An 18,470-nucleotide genomic window follows, 5' to 3' on the forward strand; every position below is an offset into this window, starting at 1 on the left:
TATTTTTGCAAACGAAAAATAATTTAGAGGTATAACTTTTATATATGTGTTAAAAGCAAATGTGTAAAATAAATCGTAATAGAAACCTAGAAAATCAAGTTAAAAATTAAACCATTGGCTTATAAGTAGTTGTGATTGTGAAACAATTGAAGCCTACCACGTCATGGACAATGGCCATCCATGACTTTCTCTTCCATGGATAATCATCCTCTTATTAATTCCTTCGGCCATTTATGCATGATTGCAGACATGACATGGATTGCTCTTTGATTATTCGACTTGAGAGTAACATGCCTACTCATCTACTGTACTAATGATGACTATGCTAGTAGATTACTACCGCCGTCTTAAAAACATATACGTTTTAGATTGTTTACTAGTACTTTGTATCAAAATAAGACCATTTTTCTTTATCTTCTTTATCCCAAAATAAGTTTATTTTTTAGCAATTATTACATCAGAGTTTGTGGAAGTAGGAAAAATCCATTTGAAGTAGACAGAGCAGAGTATACTTGAATTAAAATTTGATAAAATGGAGAGTATTATAGTCTTTTTGTTTTTTATTGGTACATGTGGAAAGGATAAAAAATAAAAATTTTAGAACAGAGAGAATAGTGATTAAGGTTGAGAATAAAATATTATAATGCACTTTATTAATGAGGAATGAATATGGTACGAAGATAAGTGGTGTAAAATGAGAATAATTTAGAATGAAAAAATGATCGATGGAACCAGTAGTATCATAAATAGCGTCAGAAATAAGTATATTTTACTACAATATTCAAATGCAAGAAATACATGTTGGATGAGAGGGAACGGTTGGACCCGGAGATAGCTAAAGACATCTTCAAAACACATAAAATTGCAATACTTTTATAAGAAAACAACTTAATTTCGGAACGCAAGGAAGCAAGGCAACGATGCATGTTCGTTGGAGCACGACTTTCTCGTTATCTTTAGCGGATTCTGGTTGTGTTCTTTTTGGTGATAAAACAGGAAGTTGAAATATTACCTGATTTTGTAATAACTATCTAATGACATAAATAGTTAAATTAATTATTATAAAATTAAAAATCTACTCTAAAATAACGAGACGATAAACTTATGTATACAAACTTTTTATCAAAGATACCATTTAGTAGTTAAGAAAACATGCACATAAAATATAAGAAAAAAATCCGGTAATAAGCCAGGCAAAAGAATGCAGACAAATGCAGGTACATGGCCCGCTTTTTCAGGGATCATATCGATTCAATCCATTGAAGTCCACCGCCTGCAAAGTCAAAGGTGAGCACATGCGTAGCACTAGCAGCGACGAGATGAGTGAGAATCATGAGGTGCAGCCGCTTACCACCACATCTCTGTGCTTGAAAATTACGTGAGTGAATTCAAAACCATGTGATTGCCACTGCTCTTGCCTTTATTTCGGTGAGAATTTGATATTAGTATAGTCTCAATATATAGATTTATGATATAGTTATCAAGAATATAAACTATATAACCGAGTCAGATAAGTTTTATGGGGAGGAAACTATTCTCTTATCTCATAAAACTTCTTTATTTAATGATCCTGTCAAGTCAGCAGTTTTACTGATGTGACATATTATTGACACTTAAAAAACATGTACTGAGACTGATCTTATAAAAAAAAACACACATGTGGCTTGTGAAGACTGATAAACACAACTACTTCCTAGCTAGCACACGAGAACCTTATGAAAAATCATGCGCTGCGTCCCAAAATACTCCTTAAATGATTTCTTTGGACATGTTTTCAAAGCTTCTAAACGGGGGTGTTTCGTGTAAAGGAAATTATCTAGGTTAAAACTTACTTGCTCATATAATCTTACCGATTCTAAATTTAAACTTTATATTAGTCAAATCATTTATTTATACCCTTAAATAACTATTAAAGAAACCAAGCAGTTCTTTAATCCCTTGTCTCAGCTACTACCTCCATTACTAAATGTTTGACGCCGTTAACTTTTTTTATATGGATTTAACCATTCATCTTATTAAAAAAATTTGTCAAATATATAAAGTTATATATATGTATAAAATATATTTAACAATACACGAAATGATATAAAAATAATTAATAATTAAGTAAATTTTTTAAATAAGACGAACGGTCAAACATGTATAAAAAAGTCAAACGACGTCAAATATTTTGGGATAGAGGGAGTAGCTTAGATGAGTCTGAAAGTTCAAACCGCAGCTAAGAAATCAGACTGGAAAATCCCAAGTGCAGATAAAGTTTCAGAAACCCTGAAATCAAACTGAAGCAAAAAAAAAAAAAAAGATCGAAGTGCAGACATTTTTTTTTTGTTAAAAAGCAGACGAGAAAGTGGTCACGCGGTCGCCCGCCATCAACGGAACGGTCGCGAACCCGACGACGCTCCGATCGCTCCTCCTCCGCCGTCCGATCGGGATCCGACGGCCGTAAGCGCCTCCCGAGGGAATCTCGGGGGCGCGGAGTCGCCACCTGGCTCCGTGTCGTGTCGTGCCCGGACCGCATCGCGTTCGCGCCTGACACGTGGGACCCACGGATACCGGGCCCACGTGTCAGTGGCTCCACGTCGGACGTCCCTCGCCATGCTCTCTCGCCTCTCAGCCATTCAAAGCTCGCACCCGCCGAGGGAAGAAGACGAGAGGAGAGAGAGAGGGCTCGCCTTTACTCCCAAACCCTCGCCGAAATCTCTTCTCCCCTCAAGATTTGCGCCACATTTTCCACGGAGTGCGAGCTCGCCGAGCCTCGCCGTGGGTGGCGGGTGGGAAGGGCAAGTGCAAGTGCCGCGCCGTGAGATTCCGGCGAGGGCGCGCGCCATTTCAGCCGGCGTGGTTCCCGTCGAGGAGTTGCATTTCGTTCCGCTAGGGTTAGTCTCTCTCTCCCTCTCTGTGTGTTCATTTCTCTGTCGCGTTTGAACCGCTGGAAGCTTGTGATGCAGAAAGTTATGGTTTTTTTCTGTATATTTTCTTAGTCTGATTCTGCTCTCTTTCTCTTTTTTGAGGTATATTAAAGAGTATTATTGTGATTTTAGTGTTGTTTCCGCTGTATTTGGTGAAATTTTAAGCAAATGCTCTGAGACTTGGTGTTGGGGATGGCTGACAACCTAGTACGGAATCGCAGTCTGCATTTGCGTGGAGTGGCGAGGTGGTTAGCGCATAATAGCAACGAACCTAGAGACGGTACCCCCACTCCCCAGTAGTGAATTAATACGATGTTGCTTCAATTTTAATTTTCGTACGAGTGCCGTGTAGCCAAGAGCTGTTCATGAATTGACTAGCCAGTATATCTAAGTTAAGCCATGGGTTTTGAATTGTATTGTGTGGTTTTATTTTAACAAAAAAATTGAAGATTTTTTCGGCCCCTAATCATTTTTCTTGTTTGCAATAAAAGGACATTTTTTTGCGGATGCCAGCTAGAATGTTTGAAATTTTCTACTGTACTTGATGCTACCAGGTGATTGATTAACCTTATGCTTCCCACTAATCACTTTAATGGTTCATGGGTGTCCTTTTCCCCTATTCACTGACAAAATTGCACTAGTGTCTACCATCTAACTGTCCTTCATAGTGTAATCCGGGACACTGATGTGAGGATTAGCTGGCCAGTTGCCTCCAATACAGATTTTCAGCTTTGAGTTCAGCGGCCCGTATTGTATAATCATTGATGTTTATGCCTGTACATGCATCACACAAGGGTTCCAGCAATTTTTTGTTTGAAACCGACCAGCACTTGTTTCTGGATTACATTTTTCTTAGGTGTGGGGCACTGGCGCACTGCAATTATCTTTTATCATGATATTACTCTTTACTTCTTTTATTTTGATGATGTTGACTTCTGTTAATGATTATGGTTGCACATTTTAAACTAACTGTAATCATCGAACATATCAACCAATGATAATTTATGTTGCCATGGTTAGCTGTAAACTTGAGGACTAAAGCCTGCTTTTGAAGCAGTGCTGAGGGTGTTGAATAAATGACTCGGGCATCCACAATTGATTTTGGACGGAAGACACAGAATGATGTCCTCTGGTCAGGGCCATTGCGCCCTGCAAACTTCATCAGAAATAAATTCCCTACATACAAGAAGAGTTTGAATGGGATAGTTGTCAAATTGGCCGATGATCCAGTAATTCCATCTCTTAAAGAGATTGTTGCCAAGGAAACAGAGGACCTTCTTGATCGGCGTCAGCGCCTTTCAGTACGTGAGCTCGCGATGAAATTTGAGAAGGGTCTTAACACTGCCACGTTGTTGTCTAATGAGGTATGGAATTGTACCTTTTGAGGTCTGGTCCTCCTGAATGCTCATTGACTATTGGTCCAGTACTTCAATCAATGCAGCTATATATATTTAAAATTTTCAGGTTAAATGGAGACAAGTGGCTTTATTGGAGCGAGACATCCTTCTGAAAAATCTAAAAAATGTATTGGAATCACTGAGAAGTCGAGTTGCAGGGAAACACAAGGATGAAATTGAGGAGTCCTTTTCCATGGTTCGTTTCTTCTTGTTAAACCATATTTAGAATTTTCGCGAAGGATTATTGCTACTCAATTTTTACTTTTCTAACGGTGTTGCTATTTATCTTTAATTGTGTTGCATGTGTTTTCAAAAGGAACTACCTATTCTGCCCTGTTTTCTTCAAAGAAATACGGAACCATATGCAACAATGTTGCCTTTTCTGCAAGCCCTTTAATCGTTTTGTACTTTCTATAGGTGGATGTTTTAGCAGTTCAGCTGTCCAAAAGAGAAGATGAGTTGCTACAGCAAAAGACAGAGGTCGCCAAAATTGCAACCTCATTGAAACTGGTGCGCTCAAAATTCCTTTTAGTTCAGTAGTGTCTGCATGCTATGATCATCAGTCACATATTTTTAGCATCATCTGATATCCACTGTTGATTCTTTGTAACTATAGAAAAATGTAAGTAGTAACATGCAGTAATAAATGAGGAAACTGGTGCGCTCAAAATTCCCAGTTTTGCTAAGTTGCTATTGTCTTTGAGGAAACCTGAGTTCTTCCTATGAAATAACACGCAGTAAAGCAATGGAGTCCTCCTTTTGTTGAGACTGTATATACCATGGGATTGAAATATTGAAGTACTAGTGGTTTCTCATCCAAAATATACTTTGGAATTTCAGTCACCTGTTGTCACAGCATATTGAGTAACATTTTTAGCACCTCCATCTGATTTCCTCAATATGGTTCATATTTAAGCATTCTGGTGATAATTAGTCATGATCTGGCTACTTTTTTATTGGCTTCTTATAAAATCATGCTTAATATCCTCTTTGATAGATCTGTTCATTTGTATACCTTCCATTTGTTCATCCCATTTCAGTCAATGCTTGTTCTTTAATTTTATACAGGCTTCGGAAGATGCCAGGAGAATTGTTGAAGAAGAAAGATCTAATGCTCGCATAGAGATAGATAACGCTAGAGCTGCTGTACAAAAAGTTGAACAATTAGTTAAAGAGCAAGAAATTGATCCTCAAATAAATGAGAAACAGGTAGGTGGTATCTAATTGTAAGAACACTATGTTGTTTTACTTTTTTATTGAAATAAAACAGAAGGTACATGGAACATTAAACATTGATTTTTGGTTGTTTGAATTCAATATAATTATTTTTTTGGTACATTTGTTCTTGCCGTTACATTTCTTGTCATTTCCTACATACCTTCAACACTTTCAACCATAAACTCCCAAATTCCAGTTGTCTGTGCCTTCCTATGGTTCATCTATGCTAAGAGATTGATTCCATATTTAGAGTTCCTCTAGTTTCAAGCTGAACTATGTATATATGAACCATTTCTGTTTGTAACCTTGTTAGGATGAGGATGAACTCAAGGAAAAGGCCCAAGAAGCACGAAGAGTGAAGATGCTGCATTGTCCCAGCAAGGTAGAATGCATTTATTGTGTCACTCTAAACGTGAAATTGCAAACCTATCTTGCATAGTTTATCTCTTTCTTTGTATGGACTATGGTTTCTATACAACTCAAATAATTTCATTTTATTTTATTTTTTAGGCAATGGACATCGAAAATGAGATTGAAGTTCTTCGTGAACAATTAGCCGAGAAGTCCTCAAATTGTGTTCATCTTTTGAAAGAGGTATGGTTAACACATGCTGATTTTGGCAATTTCAGTTATCATTTCTGCATTCGGCTGGAATGAAATGGAATATGAATTTTCGGTGAATTAAACCGTGCACCGGGAGCATGTTCAAAACAAAAGACTGCAAGAGCTCACCAGGATGGACTCATATGTCAACTCCATAGCTTGCTTTGTTTTCTTAACCTTTTGTGCAAATAAGCAGAACAACGCCAAAGAGTGTGCAGTGGTTTGTTATTTCTGAGCTGCATGCCTAATGTTACTGTCCTATAGGACTTGCTACTTGGATGATGAGCTGTAAAAAGGCAAAGAACAGTATCTTTAGGTCAATTGCTTATTTTATTCTATGCCTCTTCTCAAATTTGTGAAGTTTCCAAATTCCAACATGCTCTTCTGCCTTCAGTTTTGAATAATTGGAATAATTCCAGCATGTAGAGATCAAGATCTGGTAATAATTTCCAGCTAGGATTGACTGTCCTTTTTATCAGTTACACCTGCATCAAAGATACAAGGAAAACGACATGTCCTCATATGAGCTGGAGGGTCTTGAAAGTTTAGGCTCAATGTTGCACTTAGTTGCCCAAAGTGATGGATTTGTTGATTTATCAAAAAGTAGGATTCAGTGGTTTCGTGTGCAGCCTGAAGGAAACAAGAAAGAAATCATTTCAGGTGAAACTACTTTCATTAAGCTTAACTATCGTGTATCTGCGTATGAAGCTATTTTTCACGGTTGTTGCTACTAATCTCTTATAGGTGCCATAAAGCAAGCATATGCTCCAGATCCTCATGATGTTGGGTGGTATTTGCAAGCTGAGATAAACCATTGTGGTCAAATTTTGGTCGTAAAGACTGCTGGCCCTATAGATCCTGGTTAGTTTTTCTGACTGACAAAATTAAGGCAATTTTTATGATTATGACATGGCTAATGTTATTATATTGTTGAGCAGCTGCAGGATTGGTCGATTGCGTAGAGACTCTTCTAAGGAATCCTGAAACTGAATATAATGTATGGTTTTCCTTCCTTATCCATTTTTTGTTTCTGCACAGTACCTACATAGTTTGTTATAAATCTTGCTATTGACCGAGTCTTGCATTAGTCAGGCCAAATATTTTGGTCTTCGTAGCTTGCCAGTCTCATCATAGTTTCCATGTTTGCATGCCATCTGCCTCTTGTATATCAAGAATTCAGTTTACTTGGACCCTTGCATCTAATATTGAGTGTAATTAAAAAAAATAAAGCTATGTATTTGTTCTATCTTGACAATACCTTGTAATAACCTTGCGCTTGCAACACACTGCTCATTAAGGCAGCTGTCTGCATTGTTTGAAAATACCATTTTTTGTCCCCATGGCAGGTTGTTGTGCTTCAAGTGAATGGAATCAAACAGCCTACCGATTCCATTCATGTCCTCACCATCGGGAAACTGCGTATGTGGCTCGCTAAAGGAAAGACGGTTATCGCAAAGGAGTTCTACTCCTCATCGATGCAGGTAGTCAATCCAGCACCATTTCTTATCACAAGATGATAATTGGGGGTAGAAACTTGCTTCCATCTTACTGATGGTAGCTTGACATTCCACATCATTTGACCATGGTACAGTCTAATTTGCATTCCCCCCGCTGTTCATTTCAATTTTCAGCTATGTGGTATGAGAGGCAGCGGAGACGCCGCACCTCAGGCGATGTATTGGCAACCGAGGAGAGACCTGAGCCTGGTTCTGGGCTTCGAAACTGCCAGAGAACGCAACTGTGCAATCATCCTTGCTCGAAGATTTGCTATCGATTGCAATGTCAGCCACTTGCCTCAAGAAACTCATCACATCTTGTTGCTCTATCTTGACAAATTTCGATTATTTTCCCCCAAGATTTCTCTTGGACAATGTTATGGGCAATGATCACGGATTAATTACTTTTCCTTGGCTAAAATGCAGATCGTCCTTGCTGGTCCTGGGGATAAGACTCGCTGTTGATGGTGAGCAAGGGCTGCACCAGGCCACCAGCCTGGAAGCATTGTACATTTGTGTCCAAATGCAGTAGTTTCAGATGCTCCATTTCCTGATCTGTGTGAGCTGTTTACTGCCTTGTAGATGCTGTAGAAGTGGAAGTAGGTTCGCCGAGGCATCGTTTTTACTGCCTTTGCGGGTCAGTCTAGTTTCTTGCTGGGTACTGTACTGTAGTAGGTATTTCTCATCCACTTTGTCCAGGCTTGTACTGGAGATGCTGTTACAGGCCTGTAGCTGTGTCCAGTGCATGTAACTTTGTTCATCGATTGCTAACCAAACTTTGTTCGAGAAGAAATTGAATTTCCAGTTGACATAAAAAGAAAACTTAGTAGGCACTTTTTCAATCTTGAACTGTTTAATTGTTTCTTTTTAAATTTCTTTTTTGAGTGCAGTAGAATTTTGGGAACAATTCAACGTGGGTTGATATTTTCTGGAAGAGTTGGCAACTCGGGAGGGCACTGCCACCAACACCAAGGCAGCACTTTTCTACTGCCATGTGTATGGTGATACTTGTATTTTTTTTTTGAATTTATTACTCTGCTCCTGCTACTGTTATCATAGCCTCTTCTTTATGCTTATATTAATGATGATTAAAAATTAATTTATGGCTAAAACAACTATATACGTGTTGTTATTCTTAGCTATCTAAAATAAAAACTGAAAATAATTTGTTATGAGAAATTCTTCGAAAAATTATATATAGTTATATATAATTTTTCGAAGAATTTCTCATAACAAATTATTTTCAGTATGTATATATTATAAATTAAAGCATTTTATATGAATTTAGGCAAGTCTTACGTTGCGAAACCGAAGAAGTATTTCTCAATAAATTCACTAGTAAATTTGGTGTTGTACCTTGAATACGTAAATACATAGTTGTATATAAGACTATTCAAGTTAGGCCTGGCCTGAAAAAGCACAGGTCCAGTCCAATCGATCATGCACCGAAACCTTTTTAGACCTAAGGCGGTGTTTACGCATAGTTTCTAAAAACTTTTCATAAAACATCACATTAAATTTTTAAACATCTAAATGAAACATTAAATATATATAAACATTAAAACTAATTACACAGTTATGGAGAAAATAGTGAGACGAATCTTTTGAGCCCAATTAGAACATAATTAGCCATAAGCGCTACAGTAACCAACATGCTAATGAGGGATTAATTAGACTCAAAAGATTTGTCTCGCGGTTTTCAGACGGAATCTGAAATTTGTTTTGTAATTAGACTACGTTTAATACTTCAAATGTGTGTTTAAAGTTTTGATGTGCTGTTTTTGCAAAAAAAATTTCAAAATAAACAAGACCTTAAATTGAGAAAAATTTTAGAAGAAGTGTCACGTCAAATGTTTGACCGGATGTCGGAAGGGGTTTTCAGACACGGATGAAAAAACGAATTTCACGGCTAGCCTAGAAACCGCGAGACGAATCTTTTGAGCCTAATTAATCTGTCATTAGCACATGTTGGTTATTGTAACACTTATGACTAATCATGGACTAATTAGGCTCAAAAGATTCATCTCAAGATTTCTTTCATAACTGTGCAATTAGTTTTTTATTGATTTATATTTAATACTTTATTTAGGTGTCCAAAAATTTGATGTGATGTTTTTAGAAAAAAAATTTAGAAACTAAGCTAGCCCTAAACTAGCTTCGGGACATATTGAAGTCCGAAAAAGCTTAAAAAGACCACCCCCCCACCCAAAAAAAAAAAGGCATAATCTAGTCCGAGAAAGCCTGATCTTTGTTTTCTGCTGATTATTATGCTTTGGTTGGCCTTTTTTCGACCCGACCCCGGATTTGAACATGCCTAGTTTCAGGCTAGTTGTATAGAAATGCCAGGTTTACGAAATTTGTCAACAACATGAAAAGATTTCTCTAAAACAAGCCAAATTTAAAACAACCTGGTGGGACCTTTCTGGCTTACACAACCCCACACTGTTTATTCAAGTGCGTGTCCCAATCTGTCGAAATTTAAATTTTTTTCGCAAATTGCGCAGAAACCAGCATGTTCGCATGGAATTCAGAACGCGACTCGTTGCGTTGGGCTAAACAAATCTAGCTAAGCAATACGCTTGGTGCGGCTATGCTCTCGGACGAACAGCTTCATCTCCTCCACGAGCTTGCCGGAGTCGGCCAGCTCCGGGAAGGCGTGGAAGCCGTGGATGGCGTCCGGGTACTCCACCACCCGCACCGGCCTCCCCTTCCGGCGCAGCGTCTCCACGTACCTCGCCTGCCAGCCCCCGAGCAGGTCCAGCCCGCCGACGGCCACCATCGCCGGCGGGAACGCGTCCGCCAGCTCGACGCCGTCGCCGCACACGCGCGCCGCCGCGTGGTCCCGGGTGGCGCCGTCCGGCAGGAACTCGCGCCAGAAGTAATCCGTCCTCGCCAGCGACAGGGAGAGGCTCGCCTTGTCCAGCGCCACCTCCTCCTCTGTCCGCTCCTCCCCGCCGAAGAAGGGCTGTATCAGCACGACGCCGGCGAGCCGGAGCGACACCGGCGGGGCTGACGACGCTGCGGAGGTGGAGGCCCATCGCTGGGCCACGTGATGCGCGATGTTCCCCCCAGCGCTGTCACCGGCGAGGAAGCAGCTGGAGAGGTCGACGGCGACGCCGAGCTCGGCCGGGAGGCCGTTGGCGTCGAGGTAGCGGAGGGCGGCGACCCCGTCGTCGTAGGCGGCGGGGAAGCGGTGCTCGGGGGCGAGCCGGTAGTTCACCGACACCACGATGGCTCCGAGCTCGCGGCAGAAGCGGCGGCAGAGCGCGTCGTAGGGGCGCGACGCCGCGGAGAAGAGCACGAATCCACCGCCGTGGAAGTAGACGACGACCGGAAGCAGCGCCGCCGCCGCCTCCCCCGCCGCAGACGGGACGAACACGCGCGCCCAGAGGCCGCGGGAGGTGTCGATGGTGACGTCGGCGGAGCGGACGCCGCCGCCGTCGGGGCGGGCGCTGGCGGCGGCGTGGAGGTCCCCGAGGTAGAAGAGGAGGCGCCGCACGCTGCCGTCGGAGCGGTGCGCCGCCGAGAGCGCGGCCAGCTGGACGCGCACCGTCCACGGCAGCGGCGGCGGTGACCGGTGGCCACGGTCAACGCCGGTCATTTCTGGCTTCTCCAAGCGTGGGGAGATGCGAGAGTGCTTGGATCTTCGATATGAGCAATGCGACCATTTAATCAAATCTGTCGTGTCGCGTCGCTTCGCTACTGTTTAAGGACAATTTGTCACGCTATTTAGGCCTCGTTTAGTTTAAAAACGTCATATCACATGTATTTTTAAGTATTAAACGTATTCACGTATTCTAATTATAAAATAAATTTTATATTTTGTCTAAAAACGACGAATCTTTTAAGTCTAATTAATTCATCGTTAGCATATGTTGGTTGCTGTAGTACTTATGGCTAATCACGTCTTAATTAGGCTCAAAAGATTCGTTTTTAATGATCATGAATATTTAATGTTTCATGTGTAAAGATTCGACGTGGTGTTTTTAGAAAAAGTTTTAGAAACTAAATAGGGCCTTAGTATTTAACTAGAAAGCAAGGCTTTGCCGCGTGCAAATGAGTTAGCTTTATAGAGTCTACTATTTATTTTTTTTCTCAAGTTGTTCGTTGTAAATAGAATTTTAAAATATCAGATGCTAAAACTCACCTATAGCATTCAATTTCCAAGGTAAAGAGAGCTAAATACCAAAAGGTATATTTGTAAACAACAATAGTTTTGTGAAGAAAATTTTTATATATGTGTTTTTAGTGATTGAAAAGTGAGTGAATAAAATTTTTATATATGTTTTTAGTGATTGAAAAGTGAGTGAAAAATAAAATACGATGAAAAATACCCTAAAATCAACTCTAAAATTAAGGTTATAAATTTAAATTTTGGCATATGAACATGAACACAAACAAGATATTAAGGGTGACAGTGATTCATAATTAACCTGTTAATATGTATTTGCTTCTCAATCAATCACAATCCCCATTTAATCATTCTCCATTGCTTTAACATATGTGGTTAGGCACCTACTTTATTAATATTTGTGCTAAGTTCCAAAATCTATTAGTGATGTTTCAATATAAGATCATTTTCGTCCAATTTAGCTTGTCCTAAATAAGTTCATTTCTAAATAGTTTGTAAAAGTAAGAAATACATATATCAGAAAAAATAATTAAAGTAAAGATAATTGTGTTAAATTTGATAAAATAATGAATATATTAGTGTTTTGGCCTATATTTTATAGGTGCATAAGTTTGATATATATTTTTAATAGTAAGTTTGCTATATATATATATATATATTCTATATCCTATGTCTCTGATTAAATAATCGTGTATTAAACAGTATATATTAAAGTGATGTTTCAACAGGTCTCGTGGGCCATCTGTCCCTCAAAATTATTAACTCACTTTCACATGCACACTGCAGCTCAGTGTACTACTGGTAGCAGTGCAATGCAGTATCTAGAAACAACGTGAAAGCACCGGGAAGAAAAAAAAAAGAAGAAGCGGTGGTAGTAGCAGCAGGCCAGCAGCAAGCAAATCCGAAAGCTCGACTTTTAGTGTGCCACGTGGCACGTTTATTTGACCGAAAAAGTGCACGGCATTCGGTATTAGAGATGGACGTGTCCTGATCGTCCACATGTTATAGTTACTTCGAGTCGTAAATATGTGACGGAAAATTAGACGTCTTATGAGATATTTAGTCGGAGAAAAAGAAAATTTTTTGATGTCAGAAATGTCGGAAGGGTTTTTCTAAACATGGATGAAAAGCCGAATTTCACGGCTTGCCTATAAACCGCTTGACGAATTTTTTAAGCCTAATTAATTCGTCATTAGCATAAGTATGTAACTTATGACTAATCATGATTCGTCTCACAATTTCTCTTATAACTGTATAATTAGATTTTTTTCTTCATCTATATTTAATACTTTATTTAGGTGTTTAAAGATACGACGTGATGTTTTTTTACGGTGTAAGTAGAAGAATTAAACATAATCAAACATAATCCCAGAGTATTAATCGGCGGCGCTAGTTTTTATTGTCTTCATTCAGGTCGTCGTCTTCAGCATCTCCAGGTCTTCTTCTTCAGCATCTCCGTGATTGTGGTCGCAAATACAATCGTCGCCACCAGAGTCTCCTTCTTCGTCGTCGTCACTGGTGTATGCGCCGCCGCAGGTGCAGGTGTTGTCGTCGTCGTCGATCTCGCACTCGACGTAGCCATGGGCGGCGAGCTCGGACTTCACCCACTCCTGGCGCTCCTCCCCGTACCGGTTCATCGACCGCATGGCCTCCGCCCCATCTGCATCCAGCCGCCGGAGCGCCTCCTTCTCCTCCTCGCTCGCCGCCAGGCCTTCCCTGTAACGCGGCCGCGGCAGGGGGAACGGCGCCCACGACAGGATAAGGTCGATCTGCCGCTGCGGCATCCTCCACCTCCTCAGCTTCTTCCTCCCGTCTCCCTCCTCCTCCTCGTTCTTCCTCGGCGGCGTCTCTTCGCCGACGCTGTCAACCTCTTCGTCGGCCACGGCCACGGCCACCCCTACCACCCTCCTCGTCTCTTCGCCGCCGTTGTTAACAACCTCGTCGTCGGCCATCTCCGCTGCGGCTGGTTTCGATCGACGGTGGGGTGGGCGAGATTGATCCGTGGAGCGCTGCGGCCTCGCCATAAATAGGCGACGGTCTCAGTTTCTTCTCGGACTCGAACTGTCAGTCAAATTCGGATTGGGCCTATTCTGCGAGGCAGGCCTTGTTTTGAATTGACCTGAAATCTGGCCCATTAAGAGTCTGTAATTAAAAATAATACCGGTTTGTTTGACATTTTTGGTCGTAACGTTGGATCATTCGTCTTATTTAAAAATTTAGTATAAATATAAAACATGTTAAGTTGTGTTAAAGTTCTTCTGATAATAAATTAAGTCACAAGCAAAATAAATAATATTTTTATAATTTTTTGTATAAGACAATGGTTAAACATTATAAGAAAAAAAATTAAACATCTTACATTAAAACTAAAACGGAGGGGGACTATACAAGTAACGGTTGTGCTGTCTGTTACTCGGTAAAAGTGTACCCAAATTACGTCACTGTACAATACAAGTGTATTATAATGTTATACTAGTACGTAATTCTAATATAATTAGCACTAACTACTTGTATATTTATAATTGCATGCTAGTTATGATATAATTACATTTATGCTACGGTTACATTCGTTTGACTTTAAGTAAAAAAAAAATGGGTCGAGTGCAAAGTGAGTTTAGCTCAACTGATGGTTACTTGTGATGGAACCAGTCCACCTACAGATTTACGGGTGTTTGTATTTACACCTAAATTTTCTTTTAATAGTAAACGATTAACACTGACTATTTTTTTTTTCAATTGTAGGTGATGTCAATTTCAAATTGTATAGACGTGCATGGTCTCAAGCTGGTTTTAATTCTCATCCTTTTTCTTCTTTTAGTGATAAAAAAAAGTCAGAATTGCAAATCGCGCGTATCGCGCGCGTCTCAAACTGATTTTAATTTATTTATTTATTAATTCTCATCCTCTTTTTTCTTCTCGCCATTAAAAAAAATCAGAATTGCAGACAGCAGTCATGTTGGCCATGTGACGAAATCAGAACAAAAGCAAGCAGCTGCTAAAGTGGGGTAATGAAAGGCAGCAAGAACTTAGCATAAACCCTATAATTTTATTCAGAATTGATCAAATTTGAGCCAAATATATAAAGTTGCAGTACACGTCAATACTTCAATTCAAATCATCCTCGTCGAAACGAACTCGAATGCAAGGGACAATTTCTAAGCATCCGAGTTGCTTTCCACGAACGCTCTCATCGCCGCCACGAGCTTGCCGGAGTCGGCGAGCTCCGGGAAGGCGTAGAAGGAGTGGATCGCCTCCGGGAACTCCACCACCTGCACCGCCTTCCCCTTCCGCCGCAGCGTCGCGGCGTACCGCCGCTGCCAGTCCTGCAGCGTGTCGTACCCGCCCACCACCACCATCGCCGGCGGGAACCCCTCCGCGAGGTCGGCCTCGTCGGTCACGTGCGCCGCCGGGTGGTTCCGGTCGGCTCCCTCCGGCAGGAACGCCCTCCAGCACCAGTCCGCGCGCCTCATGTTCACCACCGCGCCCACGCCCTCGAGCCTCAGCTCCGCCTCCGTCCGCTCCTCGCCTCCGAAGAACGGCTGCAGCAGGATGACGCCGGCGAGGCGGATGGGGCTGGAGACGGAGGAGGCCCATCGCTGCGCCACGTGGTGGGCGATGTTGCCGCCGGCGCTGTCGCCGGCGAGGAAGCACCGGGAGAGGTCGACGGGGACGGCGACGTCCGCGGGGAGGCCGCTCGCGCTGAGGTGGCGGAGCACGTCCACGCCGTCGTCGTAGGCGGCGGGGAAGCGGTGCTCGGGGGCGAGGCGGTAGTTGACCGACACGACGACGGCGCCGAGCTCGCGGCAGAAGCGGCGGCACATGGCGTCCATCAAGGTGGAGGCCGCGGTGAGCAGCGCGAAGCCGCCGCCGTGGACGTAGACGACGACGGGGAGTGGGCGGTCGGCGCTCAACGGGGAGAACACGCGCGCCCAGAGCCCGCGGGAGGCGTCGACGGCGACGTCGGCGGAGCGGACGCCGTGGGCGTCCGGGCGCGCCGTGGCGGGCGCCTGGCGGTCGGCGAAGGAGAAGAGGAAGCGGTTGACGGTGCCATCGGCGCGCTGCACGAGGTCGACGGCGGTGACGAGACTGAAGACCTGGAGCCGAACCGACCACGGCAACGCCGGCGGCGAGAGGCGGCGGTGCTTGCCGGCCGCCGTTTCTGGGTCCTTGTTCTCCATTCCGCCGGATTCTGTGAGAGTCATGCGAGTGTAGGGAGAAACTATATACTACAGGGGAAATGATTATTTTTTTCAAACTTTGCCCACTTTATTATATGAACACACCATCTTATTGGGGGGACAGATTTTTCAATACATATCATTGATTGCACATGCCATCTAAATATTATTAAAAATGATAAAATTGATTAATATGTGATAATTTACTCCACAGGCATACATGTTTAAATTTGACATATACCATTAAAAATTAATCTAATTGTGCATATTAATATACTTAGAGTATAATTTACTCTTTTGTAAGTTTAAAAGTGTTGACTGTGAATAAGCAGAGTATAATCTTCTCAATTTTTTTTAATAACATCTTCTCGAATTTTTGTTAACTGACATGCAAAAACTACAAGCATTTTATCAAGAGATTAACATTCATTCTTATACTGAAGGATAAGCTACAACACATAAAACTTTAAAATCAAAATTAAGTTTAAAATTTATATGTTAGCTTCGGCGATTAACTAAATTCACCCGTGTCGGAATTGAGCCCAAACTGGCAATCGTGAGTCGTGACCATATATCGTTGATCAACGTACCACTGAGCTCTTGTTTCTTTCAAATTGTCGAATCGTGATTGGCAATTTTTTGGCATCGATGATCCAGACAGATGTGCCGATAAGATCATTAAGAGTTCCTTCCCTACACTTCTCACGTGCACGCTTTTCAATGCGTTTTTCTCCGTGATCTGATAGACAGATAGATGAGGACCAACAAGGCAGCGACGTAACCTAGCCGTAGTTGGGACGCATCAAGGCGATGTGGCTTTGATTCAAATATTCTCACAAATGGTACAAATTTGTGGCTAGAATTAGTTGCTTTCAAATTGCTATGAAATGGCTGATACATTAGTGGCAACTTTAGACGGTGCGTGCTTACGTTGATGTGGATGGCTGTCTGCTGCTGAGCCACGATTTCGCTGATATTTATGGCTGTTATCGCAGCACCACCCGTTCGGTTCCTAATTTTTTTTTCAAAAACATCGAATCGAATCTTTATACATCTGGATAATGCATTAAACATTGATGAAAATAAAAACTAATTACATTGTTAGAGAAAAAATCATGAAACGAAGCTTTTAAGCCTAAATAGTCATTGATTAGTCATAAGCGTTATAGGAATCTACATATGCTAATGACTGATTAGATATGCTTAAACTATTCGTCTCGCTCCAGCTAAGCCTGTAAGTGGAGCGGGCCGTGCCGCTAAGCCACTGGGCCAACCACACCACTGGCCCACTAACCAACATGTGCAAACCCACTTTGCTAAAGGTGGGTTGATGTGGGCAGCCCGCTTTAGCCCAGCGGCACCGTTAGTTTGTCACCCGCCCCTGACCACTATGTCTGAGGCCTGGTTTAGTTTCTAATTTTTTTTAAAAAAACATCACATCGAATTTTTAGATACCTAAATAAAACATTAAACATATATGAAAAAAAACTAATTGTACAGTTATAAGACGAATCTTTTGAGCCTAATTAGTCCATGATTAACCATAAGTGCTACAGTAACCAACATGTGATAATGACGGATTAATTGGCTCAAAAGATTCGTCTCGCGGTTTCTAGGCTAGTCGTGAAATCCGTTTTTTTATTTGTGTCCAAAAACACCTTCCAACATCCGGTTAAACGTTCAATGCGATGTTTTTGCCAAAAAATTTTGTCAACTAAACACCACCTGAGTCCTTCACTGGCGACCACACCTGACCTATGGCCATGGCATTATCTCCCCGTGGCACTACCAGAGTACCAGATTGGTGCCATCACTTGCCGCTAGCTCTTTTAGCTTAGCCTGATGCTAAGATGCTGGTATGTCTAGCTGGTCTCTGAATTTTCTTTTGGCATGGGAATTGGATTTTTCTTTCATGGTTGATCAGCCCTGCAGTTAGCCATTCGCCAGCAAAACCAAGTCATAGGCCAGAACAACTGCATCTCTCACGCAGCCTGTCAGTGTGTGTTAGTTCGACTACTTTTCTACGTTTGTTTTCTGGATTTTTTTTGGCATTTTTCCTCTGTTCCTGTAGCAGATTAGCCAGTGTTGTTTGTTTGTGGGCTGCTTAGTAGGTCCCACTCAACCGGCATGAAAACCCAACGATCATTGATGTACCTCCTGCACTACCCACTTAAACCTTAGCAGGCAAAGCAAATGCAGCCCGCCCCACTTTACACCCTTAGCTCCAGCTAAACGTTACTCCCTCCATATTTTTTTTATATGACACTATTAACTTTTAGGTTCACGTTTGACTATCTGTCTTATTTAAAAAAATATATATAACTATTAATTATTTTGTTATAATATTATTTATTATTATAAGAACTTTAAGTATGCATTATAATTTTACATATTTAGATATAAATTTTGAATAAGACGAATGGTCAAACGTAATTCTAAAAGTCAATGGTGTCGTACATGGAGTAAATCACTGGGAAGATTGACCTTTTTACTTCGGAATTGGATCCATATGAAAAGGAAAAGTATCCGACTAGTAG

At 41.5% G+C, this 18,470-nt stretch overlaps 3 protein-coding genes across 5 annotated transcripts; 1 reads left to right on the top strand and 2 right to left on the bottom strand.

Moving 5' to 3' along the window:
* The first annotated feature begins 2,665 nt into the window (after positions 1 to 2,665).
* LOC102711167 (stomatal closure-related actin-binding protein 1) lies at positions 2,666 to 8,451 on the top strand. 3 transcript variants are annotated; one of them, XM_015839418.2, is made up of 14 exons: positions 2,666 to 2,876; positions 3,930 to 4,273; positions 4,374 to 4,502; positions 4,724 to 4,816; positions 5,375 to 5,515; positions 5,838 to 5,906; positions 6,035 to 6,118; positions 6,607 to 6,787; positions 6,872 to 6,988; positions 7,066 to 7,124; positions 7,474 to 7,608; positions 7,759 to 7,908; positions 8,050 to 8,090; positions 8,206 to 8,451. In XM_015839418.2, exons 2-13 carry the CDS (start codon positions 3,986 to 3,988, stop codon positions 8,086 to 8,088), a joined length of 1,485 nt encoding a protein of 494 aa, XP_015694904.1. In that variant the 5' UTR covers positions 2,666 to 2,876; positions 3,930 to 3,985; the 3' UTR covers positions 8,089 to 8,090; positions 8,206 to 8,451. The 3 variants fall into 3 exon arrangements, with proteins under 3 accessions (XP_015694904.1, XP_040381966.1, XP_006658035.1); XM_040526032.1 differs by having other exon boundaries at positions 3,964 to 4,273; positions 8,050 to 8,451; XM_006657972.3 differs by having other exon boundaries at positions 3,967 to 4,273; positions 8,050 to 8,451.
* Positions 8,452 to 9,862: 1,411 nt separating this feature from the next.
* On the bottom strand, positions 9,863 to 11,380 carry LOC121054957 (probable carboxylesterase 18). The gene has a single exon (XM_040526175.1). The coding sequence runs from the start codon at positions 11,222 to 11,224 to the stop codon at positions 10,190 to 10,192; it is 1,035 nt and encodes a 344-aa protein (XP_040382109.1). The 5' UTR covers positions 11,225 to 11,380; the 3' UTR covers positions 9,863 to 10,189.
* A 3,401-nt stretch (positions 11,381 to 14,781) lies between these two features.
* Positions 14,782 to 16,006, bottom strand: LOC107304514 (probable carboxylesterase 18). Its single transcript, XM_015838990.2, has one exon. It carries the CDS (start codon positions 15,955 to 15,957, stop codon positions 14,911 to 14,913), a length of 1,047 nt encoding a protein of 348 aa, XP_015694476.2. The 5' UTR covers positions 15,958 to 16,006; the 3' UTR covers positions 14,782 to 14,910.
* Between the last annotated feature and the right edge of the window lie 2,464 nt (positions 16,007 to 18,470).

Source organism: Oryza brachyantha, chromosome 7, assembly GCF_000231095.2.
Source record: "Oryza brachyantha chromosome 7, ObraRS2, whole genome shotgun sequence".
Lineage (NCBI taxonomy): Eukaryota > Viridiplantae > Streptophyta > Magnoliopsida > Poales > Poaceae > Oryza > Oryza brachyantha.

Coding starts and splice junctions, on each gene's coding strand:
- LOC102711167 (XM_015839418.2), top strand. CDS start 3,986: ATGACTCGGGCATCCACAATTGATTTTGGACGGAAGACACAGAATGAT. Junction 4,503..4,723: donor TTGAGGAGTCCTTTTCCATG/GTTCGTTTCTTC, acceptor TACTTTCTATAG/GTGGATGTTTTAGCAGTTCA. Junction 6,989..7,065: donor TGCTGGCCCTATAGATCCTG/GTTAGTTTTTCT, acceptor ATTGTTGAGCAG/CTGCAGGATTGGTCGATTGC.
- LOC121054957 (XM_040526175.1), bottom strand. CDS start 11,224: ATGACCGGCGTTGACCGTGGCCACCGGTCACCGCCGCCGCTGCCGTGG.
- LOC107304514 (XM_015838990.2), bottom strand. CDS start 15,957: ATGACTCTCACAGAATCCGGCGGAATGGAGAACAAGGACCCAGAAACG.